The sequence below is a fragment of the Hoplias malabaricus genome, chromosome 4 (genome assembly GCF_029633855.1).
Source record: "Hoplias malabaricus isolate fHopMal1 chromosome 4, fHopMal1.hap1, whole genome shotgun sequence".
Taxonomy (NCBI): domain Eukaryota; kingdom Metazoa; phylum Chordata; class Actinopteri; order Characiformes; family Erythrinidae; genus Hoplias; species Hoplias malabaricus.
This window is the reverse complement of record NC_089803.1, coordinates 69,505,204-69,520,393: the sequence shown is the minus strand read 5'-3', so window position 1 is coordinate 69,520,393 and position 15,190 is coordinate 69,505,204. Positions and strand designations below refer to the sequence as shown.

Below are 15,190 nucleotides of genomic sequence, written 5' to 3'. Positions count from 1 at the left end.
GCTAGGCATCATTTGGACTGGTGTATCGGTTCACTGAGAAATGAACCGGTTTAAAAGATTCATTCAGTGTGACTACAGACCCCAGGGTTCAGAGTTTTAAAGGGACTTGCTCTCCAAGGAGCTGAGGATGGACGCAGGGTTGTGAAGTGTGAGGGAGGTCTGAGAGGAGTTGCAGTCATGTCTAAACACACTTCAATAGAAACTGAGAGCCGGAGGAGGAAATCCACAGCGGACAGCTCAGGTAAAATAACTTTAAAATGTAACTCATTTTTAAAGTAGATTTTAAAGAAGTATTGGATTAGGACTTCACACAGTTCCCACGGCGTCTGTGAATATGAACACACTTATGCCAAAATCTAAAGAAAAAGGCAAACAAAGGAATACAAAATTGTTTTGTTTTAACAGGGCCTCAGTATTGAGACTTCAACCAGGCGCTGTTCACAGACACAACTCAAATTCAGGTTCAGAGCTTGCTTAAATTCAAGCGTTTATCTTGAGACACCTGTTTTTGTGGCATTTCTCTGAATCCACTTTCTTTTTTTTTAAAGTGGGGCCCACATGGTTTGAAGAGGTTTGTTTGGTAAATTGACTATTAGTGAGACTCAGACGAGCTGCCTGCATCTGATAAAAATGCGGACAGCCCAGAGTCTCTATATAAGGGCCCGTTCTGAGCGGTATACAGCCCAAATGGACCGTGCATTTTCCAATACACTGAGACTTGAGGATTGCATAGGCCCAACATTGATTTATAAATTTGCTGCTACCAAACTGGGCTGCGTTTATGTCCCACTTTGTGTGTCGGGTGGTACTCGTATATAATATTCCCCCCCGGGTACCGAGTAAATCTAACTTGTTTTATTGATTTCCCGAATTATTTACTTCATTATTCCCGCATAATAAATTATTTTATAAAGATGTTCTCAAATAAAACCCCGCTAAAGAAAATTAACCTTTTTTGTTTCTTAATTTCTCATAAAATTAATGATTTATTTTTGAAAAGCCCGTTTTGGTTGAAATAATTAGCTAAATAAATCATTGAATATAATAAATATAACATGTGCTGTAATATTTGTAATATTAATTAATAATTACTTTATTTATTTATTTTTTTTTTAAATTTTTTAATTTTAATTAATAATATAATTAATATTAATTAATAATAATTTGTAATATTTGTAATATGTGCTATATTATGTGCTGAAACTCGCTTCTTCACGATTTGAAATATAGCTAGCGCCAGAAATTTCCAGAAAGAAACGACCGTTAATAATTGCGTCATTAGCTTAGATTAGCATTTATTTTATCCGTTTAATATTAGCTGATACTTAAAGAAAAAAAAGAGATTTTTGCCTAGTGTGAATACAGTTCAAAGAAACGTACTTAAAAAAAAAATAAAATAAAAAATGTGCCGTATTTTTTCAACTTTGTCCTGTGGGTGACTTGTAAGGTGTTCTGTGCTACAATAGTGTAAATTTATAGGTACAGCTGCTGAATAAAACACTATTTGAGAAATATAAGCAGGATATGCGTATAACCTAAACACCTTTTATGAGGGAAAAGGCAAAGAAACAGTGATAAATAGATTTTTTTTTTTAAAGATTTGATTCACCATGTACAATTTTGGAGCAATTAAGCAAATAATAACAGTAAGTTAAGATTGTAAACAGATTTATCATGAAAAATACATGGAAACAAAAAAGGTTTGAGCCAGTACACAAAGTAGAACATAGAACACCAGTCTTACACCAGTTTTCTGGTGATTCAGTGTTTCAGACAAGCTTCCAATGTTGGAATTAAGTCATGAGGATGTTACTAGAGTTCTGGAATACTCCGGTCATACTGATGGTTTTCGTGTGAGGTGGTGAAAAGCTGTTCTAGTCTTGTTGTTCATACAGTCTAGTTTATCTCCAGTTTAAGTCTTCGTTTAGGTACAGAGTGACCTTGTAAAAATCAGTGGTGTGACAAATTGTTTTCAGAGTTTTCTAATGTATGATAATTGATTTAAATATGACCCAGTTGAACCATCAAAAGAAACAAAAAAAGAGGTTTTTGCTGAGAATGTCTCATCATATTGTTGAATACAGCATGGCCTGTGGTGAATATTTACACAACCCCAAGGATGTGTGAAAAAATACAAATATTTGCATTGCCTTGCAAGTGGTTTAAATTCCCTTATATAGATCTTCAAAGAGTGGCAGCCTGTATAACTGAATAGACATTTCACAGGGGTTTGCTATCCCATTTGCTAGAAATTCCTTCCGTAAAAACACAAGTTATATCCTGTGACTCCTCCAAGAATGTGATTTTTAAAAGTACAATGGATTTAAACACTTGATTTAGGCCTTATCCTTTAACAGTACATTTATTGCCATTTTAATTACTCCATTAAATTCTTCAAATTTGCACATAAAAATGATATCCTGTGTATCAGAGAAATGTGGTCTTTTGAAACTACAGGGGAGTGTACTGAAACCTTGATTTCTAATGATTTTTAAAATGCTTATTAAAACCATTTTCTCTTGATAATGGTCTTTTCTATTTTGCATAAATATTATAACCTTTACTCCAACCCTTACGGCAATCAAGTTTGATTGTTGGGTATACCTCAGCTTTTAAATGAAGTGACATAATGTTAATTTCTTTATAGCACAACATTTTTAATATTTCTAAACATTATCTTGTGTGTGGAGGATGCATTTAAACGTGAACGTATGGAATCAAACTTGTGATGTCTGTAGAGCAGCTAAGCATAATGCAATATGCCATAAATCTTAGGTTTATTAAGGACTTCTTTTATCCGTATATCAGCTTTAAAAGTAATAAGCCGTAATCCATAATAGTAAAGGTTTTCATGAGATTTTTTACTTGTGAAAAGCAGAATAAGTGCTATAATAACCATTTGCCCACTGGCTTTAATATGTCTTTAAATGTGTGAAGCTCTTGTGCTTCCGTGTAATCCATTGAGAATTTCATTAGACGCAGCCAATGCACTCTCATAATGTGCCAAATTGCTTCATGTGACCATCAGGAGTTTGTCTTTAGTCATACAGCAACAAAGTGGGACTTCTGCTGCGCATGAGAAACTTCTAAATCCTGCAAGATGTGTTTTACCCTCCTCTGTCTTGTTCTTCTCTCACTGACCTGCAGACTTCCAGTGGGACCACGATCTCAAAGGTCATCGCCGGAGTGCTCAGTGTGACAGACTGTGTGTGCCCAGCACTAATCCTGAGATGGTCGATACTCCTTCACCATGCGTCTCTCACCAATGTGGTAACTTTACACCAAAATGCCTCTCTGCTCACAGTAAGTGTTTTTCTGCTAATATGTGTTTGCTACGACTCAGGACGGTAAATGCTTCAAAAAGATTTTTACGTTATTTAGAGGTTGCAGCGATGTTCTCCATCTCTGACTGGGGTTTGCATTTGGTTTACTACATTGTGTGCTAAGAAGAGAATTGGCTTGTATTTATTTTCCTTTAAATCTATAGATGGAGCCTGTTTGACTCGTATCTTCATGCTCTGACTGTTGTATTTAATTCTACCAATGCTTGATTTTCTCTCTCTACTAGGACACTCTATCCACTCGTGGTGCACTGACGATGCTTGGCAGGAGGCAAGTTGTAGGACCACCATTCATGCAGAGAATGAAGTGGAGGCTCATAAACTTGCCAATAATTACAAGGTATGCATTGAATATTTTTTAGTCATTCTGTGAATGAGAAATTGTTTAATTCTGAACAATATACTGTCATTTTTCTGTTGGAATTTGTCTGGATACTTGCCTTTTATAAAGTCATATTCTTTGATGTCATACAGCTTTTTTTATTTTAGAATCTGATATCTTACCCTTATACTTTTTATTTATATCTTTCCCACCTGTATAAACACGTACATTGGACTGATATTTTATGCATAAACATCTATGTATGATTATTATTATTTTAAACTATTGCTCTGTATATAACAATGCGCTTGCTTTTTAGTTCGGCTTCAGAAAGTGGAAGAGTCATGTTACAGAGCGTCCTATCGAGGACAGATCGGACATTGTGAAGGAGTTGTATTCAGAGCTGAATTTCATTAGACCACATAAAGGTCAGTGAACATTCATCCTAGTCTCTTAACTAATGTGGCTTTCTCTCGTGATTTTATTTATTCCAAAGCGTTCTAATGCTTCTGAAAAATCTAAACATGTGTTTGTACTTATCTTCTGCCCTACAGTTTCCGTTTTCTCAAACGCATAATGTTAATTTTTCTGTGTTTGCAGGTTCACTGATAACCTTTGGAAATATAATTTATACCCTTTTATTTGGCTGGTGGATTTCTTTGATTTATGTTCTGGTTAGTTTGTTGATGTTTTGCACCATCATTGGGATTCCGTATGGTATGTGGGAGCTAATTTAAACACACTTTTTAAATTGTAGTCTGATTTAATCTACTGAATGAATTTTTTTGTTTGCATTGGTCACAGGGAAACTATGTTGGAAATTGTCGGGATATTTATTTTGGCCCTTTGGGAAGGCATTACAACAGGTAAATGGAAAGAGTATACTAAATATTCTTAAATAATATAAAAAATGTTAACACAACAGGTAGTGATGCTGCCACACAGCTCCAGGGTTTTCTTTGGTTGTAGATTGAATCTCCACTTAATGTCCCTGTCTGTAAGGTGTGTGTGTGTGTGGTGTGTTCTCCCTGTGTCTGCGTGGGTTTCCTCCGGGTGACTGTCTGTGAGGAGTGTGGTGTGTTCTCCCTGTGTCTGCGTGGGTTTCCTCTGGGTGCTCCGGTGTGTGAGTGACTGGGTGAGTGTGTGAAACTGTCCACCAGTGTGTGAGTGATGGAGTATAAACAACCATCACATATGGTGGTGTAAAAAATGAATTAAAATTACTTGGCTTTCTTTTTTTTTTTTCTTCTCTCTGTTCATTTTGCAAGTGCACATCTACATATGCTGCCTTTTACACTCAGCATGACTATTTTTGAAGCATACGTTTTCTCATGAAATCACATCTCTTTCACCCCTAAGACTAGCGGCATGGTACGAAGATGCTGTATTAAATTCCCCAACTGTGAAGCCATCCCAGAAGAGGCAGATGAGTCAAAGGAGATGAAGGAGTCCACCTCTCTGCTGCGCCCTCCTCCCCCCATCTCTGTTGACGTCCCGATTAATGCCCCGTGTAAACAGAAGAGCCGCTACTGGGTATGAACCTCCATGAAAATGTTCTCCTATATCTTTGTTTTTTTCTTGTCGCTTCATGACCTTCTTATATTCAACATGAATAATTAGAGAATACCAGTAAGGGGAAAGAAATCTGGTTTTGTTAAGACCTTTGACCTGTGTATAGACTTGGGCCTGTAGAAGGAGTGGAAAGGAATCTTATATTTCACTCCTGTACATTTTAGTGTCGTGTGAGCACATATGTTTGGCTGTTGTTGGCCTACGTTCCTCTGGCCATAATCCACTCCCTGGTCTGTATCCTGTCCTGGATGATGGTCTTCACCATCCCTGTGGCAAAGCTGCATGCCAGGATCCTCAGCACTGTCCTCCTCCTGCCACCAGAGGATATCCAAGTTTGCCCAGTAAAGAAAGTGAGCTGCGTGTATTTTTACATTTTCATTAATATTGACCAGTGTGACACTTGGACATCAGCCGTGATATTGTTTATCAAATTTAAGAAAAGTATCTATTTATGTCGGATGTGTTTGACTTGCACAATAACTCGCTTCCAGTTGTTATGGTAATTTAATTCCTTAGGTTTATCACGTCTTCATAGTTTCATGATTGTAAAGGGATTTGAAATAACCTTTCCTCTGTTCTTTAGGTTCCAGGCTGTGAAATTAGGGTTCTCCTGTGCTGTTACCGTGCTGTTAACTGGTACTACTACAAATACAGCGTAGATGGCATCAATGTTTTTGCTGTCAGTATCCTTTGCTGTCATGTTTATGATTCAATCCCAATGGAGAAATGAACTTTGTGGATTTCAGATGGTTTACAAATGTCAGTGTTGCTGATATTTCGTCATCAGTCTAAAGAGACGGAACGTTAGAGGGCACCGTTTACTCACAGAGCATGTGATGATCATACTGTAGAATGTCAGCATTTATGTATTTATTTACTTTTGGGTGTGGATCATAGAGATAGGAGTGTTTTATTATGCTCCCTTTTACTGAAATACAAATGTCTGCAGTATTTTTGGATTGTGGGATTGGAGACTTGAATATATTTTTAACTCTGACTGGTTGTTTGGCAGACACACAGCAAATTGTCACCTACCTCAGTTTAAAATGTCTGTCTTCTGGCCCACAGTTCAGTTCTACTAATTGCATGTGCTATATTTAATTAGGTTGTTGAGGCTATCCCTAAACACTGCAACTGATGCCTTGTTGTTTACTCTGATATAGTAATGCTGCTGTTGATCACTGTGTAGTCTTGCACTTCAGTTTGTCAGTTCTGAAATTTGTGACATTTAACTATGATCCAAATTTTCATTCATTCATTATCTGTAACCCTTATCCAGTTCAGGGTCACGTTCGGTCCAGAGCCTACCTGGAATCATTGGGCGCAAGGTGGGAATACACCCTGCAGGGTGCGCCAGTCCTTCACAGGGCAACACACATTCTCACTCACACCTACGGACACTTTTGAGTCACCAGTCCACCTACCAACTTATGTTTTTGGACTGTGGGAGGAAACCGAAGCACCCGGAGGAAACCCACGCAGACACAGGGAGAACACACCACACTCCTCAGACAGTCCCCCGGAGGAAACCCACGCAGACACAGGGAGAACACACCACACCCCTCACAGACAGTCACCCGGAGGAAACCCATGCGGACACAGGGAGAACACACTACACCCCTCACAGACATTCACCCGGAGGAAACCCACGCAGACACAGGGAGAACACACTACACCCCTCACAGACAGTCACCCGGAGGAAACCCACACGGACACAGGGAGTACACACCACACCCCTCACAGACAGTCACCCGGAGGAAACCCACGCGGACACAGGGAGAACACACCGCACTCCTCACAGACAGTCACCCGGAGGAAACCCACGTGGACACAGGGAGAACACACCACACTCCTCACAGACAGTCACCCGGAGGAAACCCACGCGGACACAGGGAGAACACACCGCACTCCTCACAGACAGTCACCCGGAGGAAACCCACGCGGACACAGGGAGAACACACCACACCCCTCACAGACAGTCACCCGGAGCGGGACTCGAAACCACAACCTCCAGGTCCATGCAGCTGTGTGACTGTGTGAATAAATTTATATTATAAAAGTATAGATTGAAATTATTAAATACATGCAACAATGGAAAATGCTTCTTCTTTGTTATAGGTTTAATATTAACCTGAACAAGTTTGAGTTGTTCCTCTACTGCATGGTGGCGAGTGAGGAGTCTGTGGGTTTCCTCTGGGCACTTGGTTGTAAGCGTTGTAAGGTATGAGTGTGATGGACTGGCGCCCTCTCCAGGGTTTGTTTCGGCCTTGCGCCTTATGAACTCTGACTGCTCTGGATCCACCATAACCCTGAACAGGGTTAGTAAAAAAATCAATGAATAATAGTTATCAGCAAAGTTATCATGTTAGGCTACTTTTAGTTAAATGAGCGATGAGCTTAGAAAAGTGTGACATTCTGTCTTGTTTGCCTTTGTTTTCACATGCAGATTCAAATCATTCTCTCTTTCAAGACAGATACATGCATAAAGTAAAATGATAACTGGTGTTTGAATGGCCTTGATGTTTTGTAAGGTTTATGCACCTTAGTGTTGTTCAGACCTGATGACCCTGGTCATTTTCACTCTGGCGATTGGCTACGTGGATCGGGAAAATTATTTTTTCAGTTCGGAGGTGAAGTTTGCTACCGCGATGTCTTCCATCATTCCTCTGTCTTACTACATCGGCATGGGTATAGCAAGGTGATCCCTACAGTGTGCCTCAACACCTTTTTTCTTTTTATTTATTTATTTATTTATCCCCCCCCCCAGATAACTGAGAACACACCTGATTCCAAAATAACATTTATATACTACAGAATAACAAAAGATGCCCTTTTAATGATGATTGGGCGACTAGAAATGCTCCAAAATGTAGTTTAACTGACTTTTAAAGATATAAATATATACGATTTTTTTGACAAAGTATAAAAGTTGTAAAGAAATAGTTCACTTTTACACAAGAAAAAGACATCCTGAACTTTTTTGTTTATAGAGCATCTTTCATACGCAATAACAATTCAAAGTGCTTTACTGAGACGAGTAGCAGTAAAAGCAGTTAAGAATAATAAAAAAAAACCTAATAAAGTAATCATTAAAAATAATAAAAGCGCTAGGTCTTAGCACCTAAATTAAACACAATGTTAAAAAGAGGATTATACTTGGTGCGCGAGAAAAATCCAGACAAATCAAGTGAGGAAGAGCACCTCCAAGCTCTTAATCATTATTTGGGAACGCTCTTGGAGGGTTTAAAAGTTGCAAGCACTGGCTATCCCAAGAATTGTTCAAGTTTAAAAGGTGTTCTTCCTCACTTGGGGTGCAGGAAAACTCCAGACTGGAATAGAATCCTGGAATGCAAAGGAAATGTCGCTTGAAGATAAGTTAATTCTGTTACTCTGGTGTTTTCATATTCTCTAAAATATAAAAGCGGATGAATGTGGAGAAGGGTTCGTTCCTACAGGGACGGTGTGTATTGTCTGTTTTGCTGTTGTTGACTGTGGTGCTTTTAATCTCTCAGTATCTCTGCTCAGAGTAACTTTGCTGTGGGAGCGGTAGTGAATGCCACGTTTGGCTCCATCACGGAGATGACCTTCTACATCACTGCCCTGCTGCAAGGTCAGCGGGCTGGGAGCAAATGTTACGGGGAGATCGTTAAAGCAGCTCTCACGGGGACACTTCTGGGCTGCATCCTATTTGTTCCAGTGAGTCTGACACTTGGATAGTGCTAGGGGTCTTCTAAAGGAAGCCTCGTGAAAGAAAGTCAAAATCCCAACGTATAAGTAGGGTGACCAGACATCCTCTTTTACCCGGACATGTCCTGTGTTTTAGACTTTAAAAAAATGTCCGGGGGGAATTTCACAAAAGTCCGGGATTTTGTTTTTCTAGAGTTCACATAGAATTTCGAGAAGCGTTTCGTTCACAAACTAGTCCCGCCCTCCCCTACTCCGATTGGTTCGCTTGAGTGAGAAGGGGGCGTGGTGAAGTAGCCTAAAATCTTCTGATTGGACGGTCTGACTGTAGAGCTACCGTTATTGGTCGATCACCTTCTCTGTAAATTGGTCAGTCTGGACCTAAAAGCGCACAATAAGTGCAGAATTAACAGCTGAAAAGCAACTAATACTGAGTAAAGTCTTGGAATATAAACCAATAGAAACCCATCAAACTATTCAATTGATGTTCACTTGGGTAAACATTGAGTTACTACACAGCTCTTCTTTAAACAGCTAGAAACCGTTAGCTTCTTCTATCGGAAGCATGTTTTGAATCTTTCACTCTTGATTTCTCCACGTCTTGCTCTCCCATCCCGCTCCAAATTCTTTTGCCAAAGACTCCTCCCAAACCACAGACAGTGCTTCCTAGCTGGCAGGAGACAAGCACTTACTGCCTCTGAGACACGTGGCCAACAAATGAGACAAGTTCTCTTGGACTCCTCGCCTCAGACGGCTTTTACAGTTCTCAGCAAATACCAGTCTTAAAACCTGATTGACAGATGAGAGTATTCCCATAATGACCTCGTTGTATTATAATGGTCATTTAAAGCTGAGTGTGTTTTTCAGGGTCTCTGTATGATCGTTGGGGGCTGCAAGCACAGGGAGCAGAGATTCAACAGCAGATCGACAGGAGTCAGCTCGGCCTTGCTCTTCATTTCAGTGGGAGGTGAGACAGCTGTCCACACGTTAACCCTATGAACACTGACATGATCAAACACAAACTCACTGATCTTACCAAGTGGGTCTCAAGCATGTACTGTGAATTTGACATGGAATTAAAGTCGTTACGTGAGAAATTATGAACACAGATTCTTTAACGTGGTTAAGTACTATTGCAGTTGGTTATAAGCCACATATAAGGTTTGTCACTTTCTTGTTTCTCTGCTGTGTTTGGGCTCACAGGTGTGTTTGCTCCTACGCTGTTCTCTAAAGCTTACGGGAACCTGATGTGTGAAGGCTGCAGTAATCCCTCTGGGAATAACAGTGGACCTTTCTTCTGCACAGATTGCCACTATGACCTGGTGTGTATCTGGAGAGAACTATTACTTCGGCATGGAAGTGTAAATTCTTTTTTTTATTACAACTTTCAACTCGTGGTGTTTTCTCTCGCAGAGTGAGAACAACGTCGCCCTTTTCGTGAGTCACATCGAGTGAGTGTGTCTGGGTCCCTTCTGTGTAATACGTATTATAATATTAAAAGGATGTGTGTGCTCATGTTATGTGTGTGGTATTATTGCAGGCCTCTTGTGTACACTGTGTCTGTCCTCCTTCCTGCTGCCTATCTCATCGGCCTGGTCTTCACACTGAAGACCCACTCGCACATCTATGACATTCACATCAGTGATGGTCACGGACATGGTGTGTATTTACAAGAGGACCCTGTTTTTCTCAAGCAGCCGTATTATTTGCCTTTTGAGGTTTTTCCAACCTAAAAATCTTCGAGTGAATACAGTTAGTGAAAAGTAAATTGTCAGCATACTACAGGTAGAATATATTTTACTGACACCCTGTATGTCATTTTGTTCGTAATCTCAAAGCACTTCATCTTGGTCACGAGAATCTTCAGGTGCAAAGCAGGAACGTACCCTGGACCTCCTTATATTTCAGTACTTTGTCTAAATAGCTGTAGTAAGTAAATACGACATATTTATTGCTATGTCTCTCTGTTTCTCACAGTGGCTAATCATCATGATTCTGTGGCACACTGGTCCAGATGGAGAGCTTTGGTAGTTCTAATTGTGGCCACGCTGCTAATCGCAGCTTGTGCAGACCTCACCACCGAGCACATCAAACCCATCATCTCCCACTCCAGTATCTCTCAGGTCTGTCTGTGCTTGTATTGTCCAGAAAACGAAAGACTGCACAAATCTGTCGTCTCAGCCATACACAATGCAGTACACAGTGAGAGGAAACAGTAGGATACAGAAGAATAAGAACCGTGCGGGGACAAGGCTCAGGGTCATAACGTATGCTCAGGTATCTGACATAACAGTATACGGAAGTCTCTGGCTTCTATAGGAATGGTACATGAAATGAGTCAATAAAATTAAAGTAACAGTGTGTTGAAATATGAAACACACTTGCTAAAAGTGGTTTGTGAATTATTTTTAGTTTTAAAGTGTCAGTGCGAAGAGTGGAGTAATGTTTGTGGAGGGGGCAGCATAGTACCCCTGGGGAATGTGGTCACAATGCGTCAGGGGGATGTTTGCTTTCTTCAAGTGTCAGAGGAAATGTCCCTGTTGGGATCTCTTGGTTTGAGAGCTGGTGTGTTTTTTTTTTTTTTTTTTTTTTTTTTTTTCTTTTCTTTATTTCCCATGTTATGATGAGTTATGAAAGTATTGTGGTCATTTTACAGGAGTTGTTTATTTAATATTTTAATACTAGAAATCTAGTTTTTAACAGGGCAGCACAGTGAAACAGAGACACAGGGAGAACACACCACACTCCTCACAGACAGTCATCCGGAGGAAACCCATGCAGACACAGGGAGAACACACCACACTCCTCACAGACAGTCACCAGGAGGAAACCCACGCAGACACAGGGAGAACACACCACACTCCTCAGACAGTCACCCCAGGAGGGAACCCATGCTGACACAGGGAGAACACACCACACTCCTCACAGGCAGTCACCCCTGGAGGAAACCCACGCGGACACAGGGAGAACACACCACACTCCTCACAGACAGTCACCCCTGGAGGAAACCCACGCGGACACAGGGAGAACACACCACACTCCTCACAGACAGTCACCCCTGGAGGAAACCCACGCAGACACAGGGAGAACACACCACACTCCTCACAGACAGTCACCCCTGGAGGAAACCCACGCAGACACAGGGAGAACACACCACACTCCTCACAGACAGTCACCCCTGGAGGAAACCCACGCAGACACAGGGAGAACACACCACACTCCTCACAGACAGTCACCCCTGGAGGAAACCCACGCAGACACAGGGAGAACACACCACACTCCTCACAGACAGTCACCCCTGGAGGAAACCCACGCAGACACAGGGAGAACACACCACACTCCTCACAGACAATCACCCGGAGCGGGAATCGAACCCACAACCTCCAGGTCCCTGGAGCTGTGTGACTGCGACACTACCTGCTGCACCATTATTTCAGAGTAATGCTAAACAGTTTTACTGGAGTAACTGTTATTGTAGTTCACTCTTCTGAATTGCAACCAGTGCAGTGGTTCTCTAGGGGTCGCAGGGCATTACAAATAAATACATGCATTATACCCGTCACTTGTATCCAGGTGACTCTAGTTTTTCAGGTCAGAAGGCGTTTGTACATTTAATTATGTACCAACAATCCCTTAAAGCGTCTATTAAGCAAATATCTACAGGTACAGATATGATTCTGAAACCACTGGATAGATGGAGGCACCAATCTCGACATGCATTAGAACCCCACAAGCAGTTAAGATGATCATTTCACACACGTACTCCTGACGTGCCCTTTATGAACCATGTACTCCTGAAGGGGAATGTGGAAACGTGTTGTTGTCTGAGTTGAGCCAAATCTGAACCCTTCAGGATGTGGAGATGAATGTCTTTGTTGATTTACTTCTCTGTGGGCTTTCAGTACTTCATTGGAGTTACAGTCCTGGCAATGATTCCTGAGATTCCAGAAATTATCAACGGGGTTCAGTTTGCCCTGCAGAACAACATCAGTCTGAGGTGAGAACTCTGTTCTACAGGAGCTGTATGAAAGGTGTTTTGTAGCTTGGGGTAACTTTGTTTTAAACGTTTCTGTCTAGCCTTGAGGTTGGGAATTGCACGGCGGTGCAAGTCTGCATGCTTCAGATTCCGCTTCTGATCTTATTCAATGCTGTTTATGTAAGTAACAGGGATTTTTTTTTTCTTGCTTTATTAATTCTCTAAGTGCCTGGTGATGTAACGTATTTACATTGAAAGCTTTGCATTCCCAACAGGACGTTGGGTTTGTTCTGATATTCAGCGACTTGCACCTCTGGGCTAGCATCTTCAGCGTCATCCTGGCGAACTACATCTTCATGGATGGAAAGTGCGATTATTTTCAGGGTATGTGCTACCGTTTACTACCTGTTAGTCATTGTCAATTCAAGCCAGGAGTTATATTCCCCCTCCCAAATCGCATGATGCTACCTTGTCTCAGCCATAGACGCTCCACTTGTTGCATTCTGATTGGCTCTCTGTACGCACTTACTGGTCCAACTTTCTGACGTCAAGTTCAGAAACTTTAGTATTGCCCCTCCCCCTCGTCTGAGTCTGTCCAATGACAGCAATGGACTGCAAAAGAGATACAAGTATGGAAGCAAATCTGTCTCATCAGACTTTGAAATATTACCACCTTTAAATCTGTAGCACTGAAATTAAAAAGCAACAAAATTCAGATGCATAATTTCAGTGCAAAAAAATTAAGTCTTCAGATGTCCACCTCTGAATATTTTGCTTCGTAATAATGGCGCAGCAGGTAGGTGTCGCACAGCTTCAGGGGCCTGGAGGTTGTGGGTTTGATTCCCGTTCCGGGTGACTGTCTGTGAGGAGTGTGGTGTGTTCTCCCCGTGTCTGCGTGGGTTTCCTCCGGGTGACTGTCTGTGAGGGGTGTGGTGTGTTCTCCCTGTGTCTGCGTGGGTTTCCTCCCACAGTCCAAAAACATGTTGGTAGGTGTATTGGAGACTCAAAAGTGTCCGTAGGTGTGAGTGTGTGTGTTACCCTGTGAAGGACTGGCGCCCCCTCCAGGGTGTATTCCTGCCTTGCACCCAATGATTCCAGGTAGGCTCTGAACCCACCGCGACCCTGAACTGGATAAGCGCTTACAGATAATGGATGAATTATGCATCTGAATATAATTCAAAATATATTGTTTTAATTTTTTTTTATCTGAATTTATTAACCTTGAATAATAACAGTGAAAACGTGTTCTTGAAAATTCAGGAGTTCAATTCAAGAGCAATTATATTTCGATGCATAATTGCGAAGCAAAATATTCAGAGGTGGAAATCTGAAGACTTAAATTCATAAGCAACAAAATTCAGTGCTACAAATTCAAAGGTGGTAGTATTTCAAAGTCTGATGAGACAGATTTGCTTCCAGACACAAGAGTGGAGAAATCAGCACCAAGTAAACAGAGGGGAAAAAGAGAACAACAGCCATTCTGAAGAGAGCTGTTTATACAGGGGGAGAATGCTGCTGTGGTTTTTGCTCCTTGCAGTATTTTGATCAAAGCAGCTCACAGATGTTCCATTAAAACCCAGAACTGCGTTCACTTCTTGTGCTACTCATGCTGCGAACAGTTGTTTTGTGAGTAATGTTTCAGCATCTGAAAGGACCGTGTTCTTTCCTCTTTAGGTACGGCTCTGGTGGTTGTTTACCTCATCCTTCTGGCCTTGTACTTCTTCGCACCGTCCCTCGCTGGCTGCTGACCAAGTCCTACCTCTCTCCTCACTTTTCTTTCCTTCCTTTCACAACACCTCTGCGTATGTGTCATGTTTAGTCTGGGGTCACACTTTAGTGTAAACGTCTCATTATGAGTTAAGTTTGTCTGTGTATGGTTTGTCTTTTGTAGATTAGAGTTTGAGAAATATTTCAGTAATGCATTGTGCAAAGAATGTTGAGTATTTAAATATGTAATAAATATATCCTCTTCTGAAAAATGTAATAAAATGCTGATTACGGAAGTTATAACGTGTTTAAATGCAATGCGTAAAAGCCACTGATAGGAAATGACACTGATTCGCACTGAGTGACTCGTGTAGACTTTGATTCGTCAGGTTATATGAGAGCTTATAAACAGAGTGATGCCAGCGTCTGGTTTCCTGATGTTATCAAATTGTCAAGCGCTGATTGTGTCTCTGAAAACTGAGAGTCCTTATACGACACTGGGCATGGTACGAGAGCAAACTGTAGTAGCTGTAAACGAGTAAAGACATTGATTCACTTTGTTAAACGTGAGCGAGTGCGTTATGAACC

The 15,190-nt window shown here is 41.1% G+C and overlaps 1 protein-coding gene across 2 annotated transcripts; it reads left to right on the top strand.

Annotated features, from left to right (window-relative positions):
• The first annotated feature begins 38 nt into the window (after positions 1-38).
• On the top strand, positions 39-15,054 carry cax1 (cation/H+ exchanger protein 1). Of its 2 annotated transcripts, none has more exons than XM_066667850.1 (20): positions 39-241; positions 3,148-3,270; positions 3,569-3,681; positions 3,983-4,091; positions 4,264-4,380; positions 4,468-4,529; positions 5,023-5,196; positions 5,400-5,585; positions 5,819-5,918; positions 7,792-7,933; positions 8,748-8,931; positions 9,787-9,886; positions 10,123-10,241; positions 10,333-10,370; positions 10,460-10,578; positions 10,897-11,042; positions 12,822-12,916; positions 12,997-13,075; positions 13,171-13,279; positions 14,570-15,054. In XM_066667850.1, exons 1-20 carry the CDS (start codon positions 178-180, stop codon positions 14,641-14,643), a joined length of 2,253 nt encoding a protein of 750 aa, XP_066523947.1. In that variant the 5' UTR covers positions 39-177; the 3' UTR covers positions 14,644-15,054. The 2 variants fall into 2 exon arrangements, with proteins under 2 accessions (XP_066523947.1, XP_066523946.1); XM_066667849.1 differs by having other exon boundaries at positions 40-241; positions 3,148-3,303; positions 14,570-15,052.
• Positions 15,055-15,190: the final 136 nt, after the last annotated feature.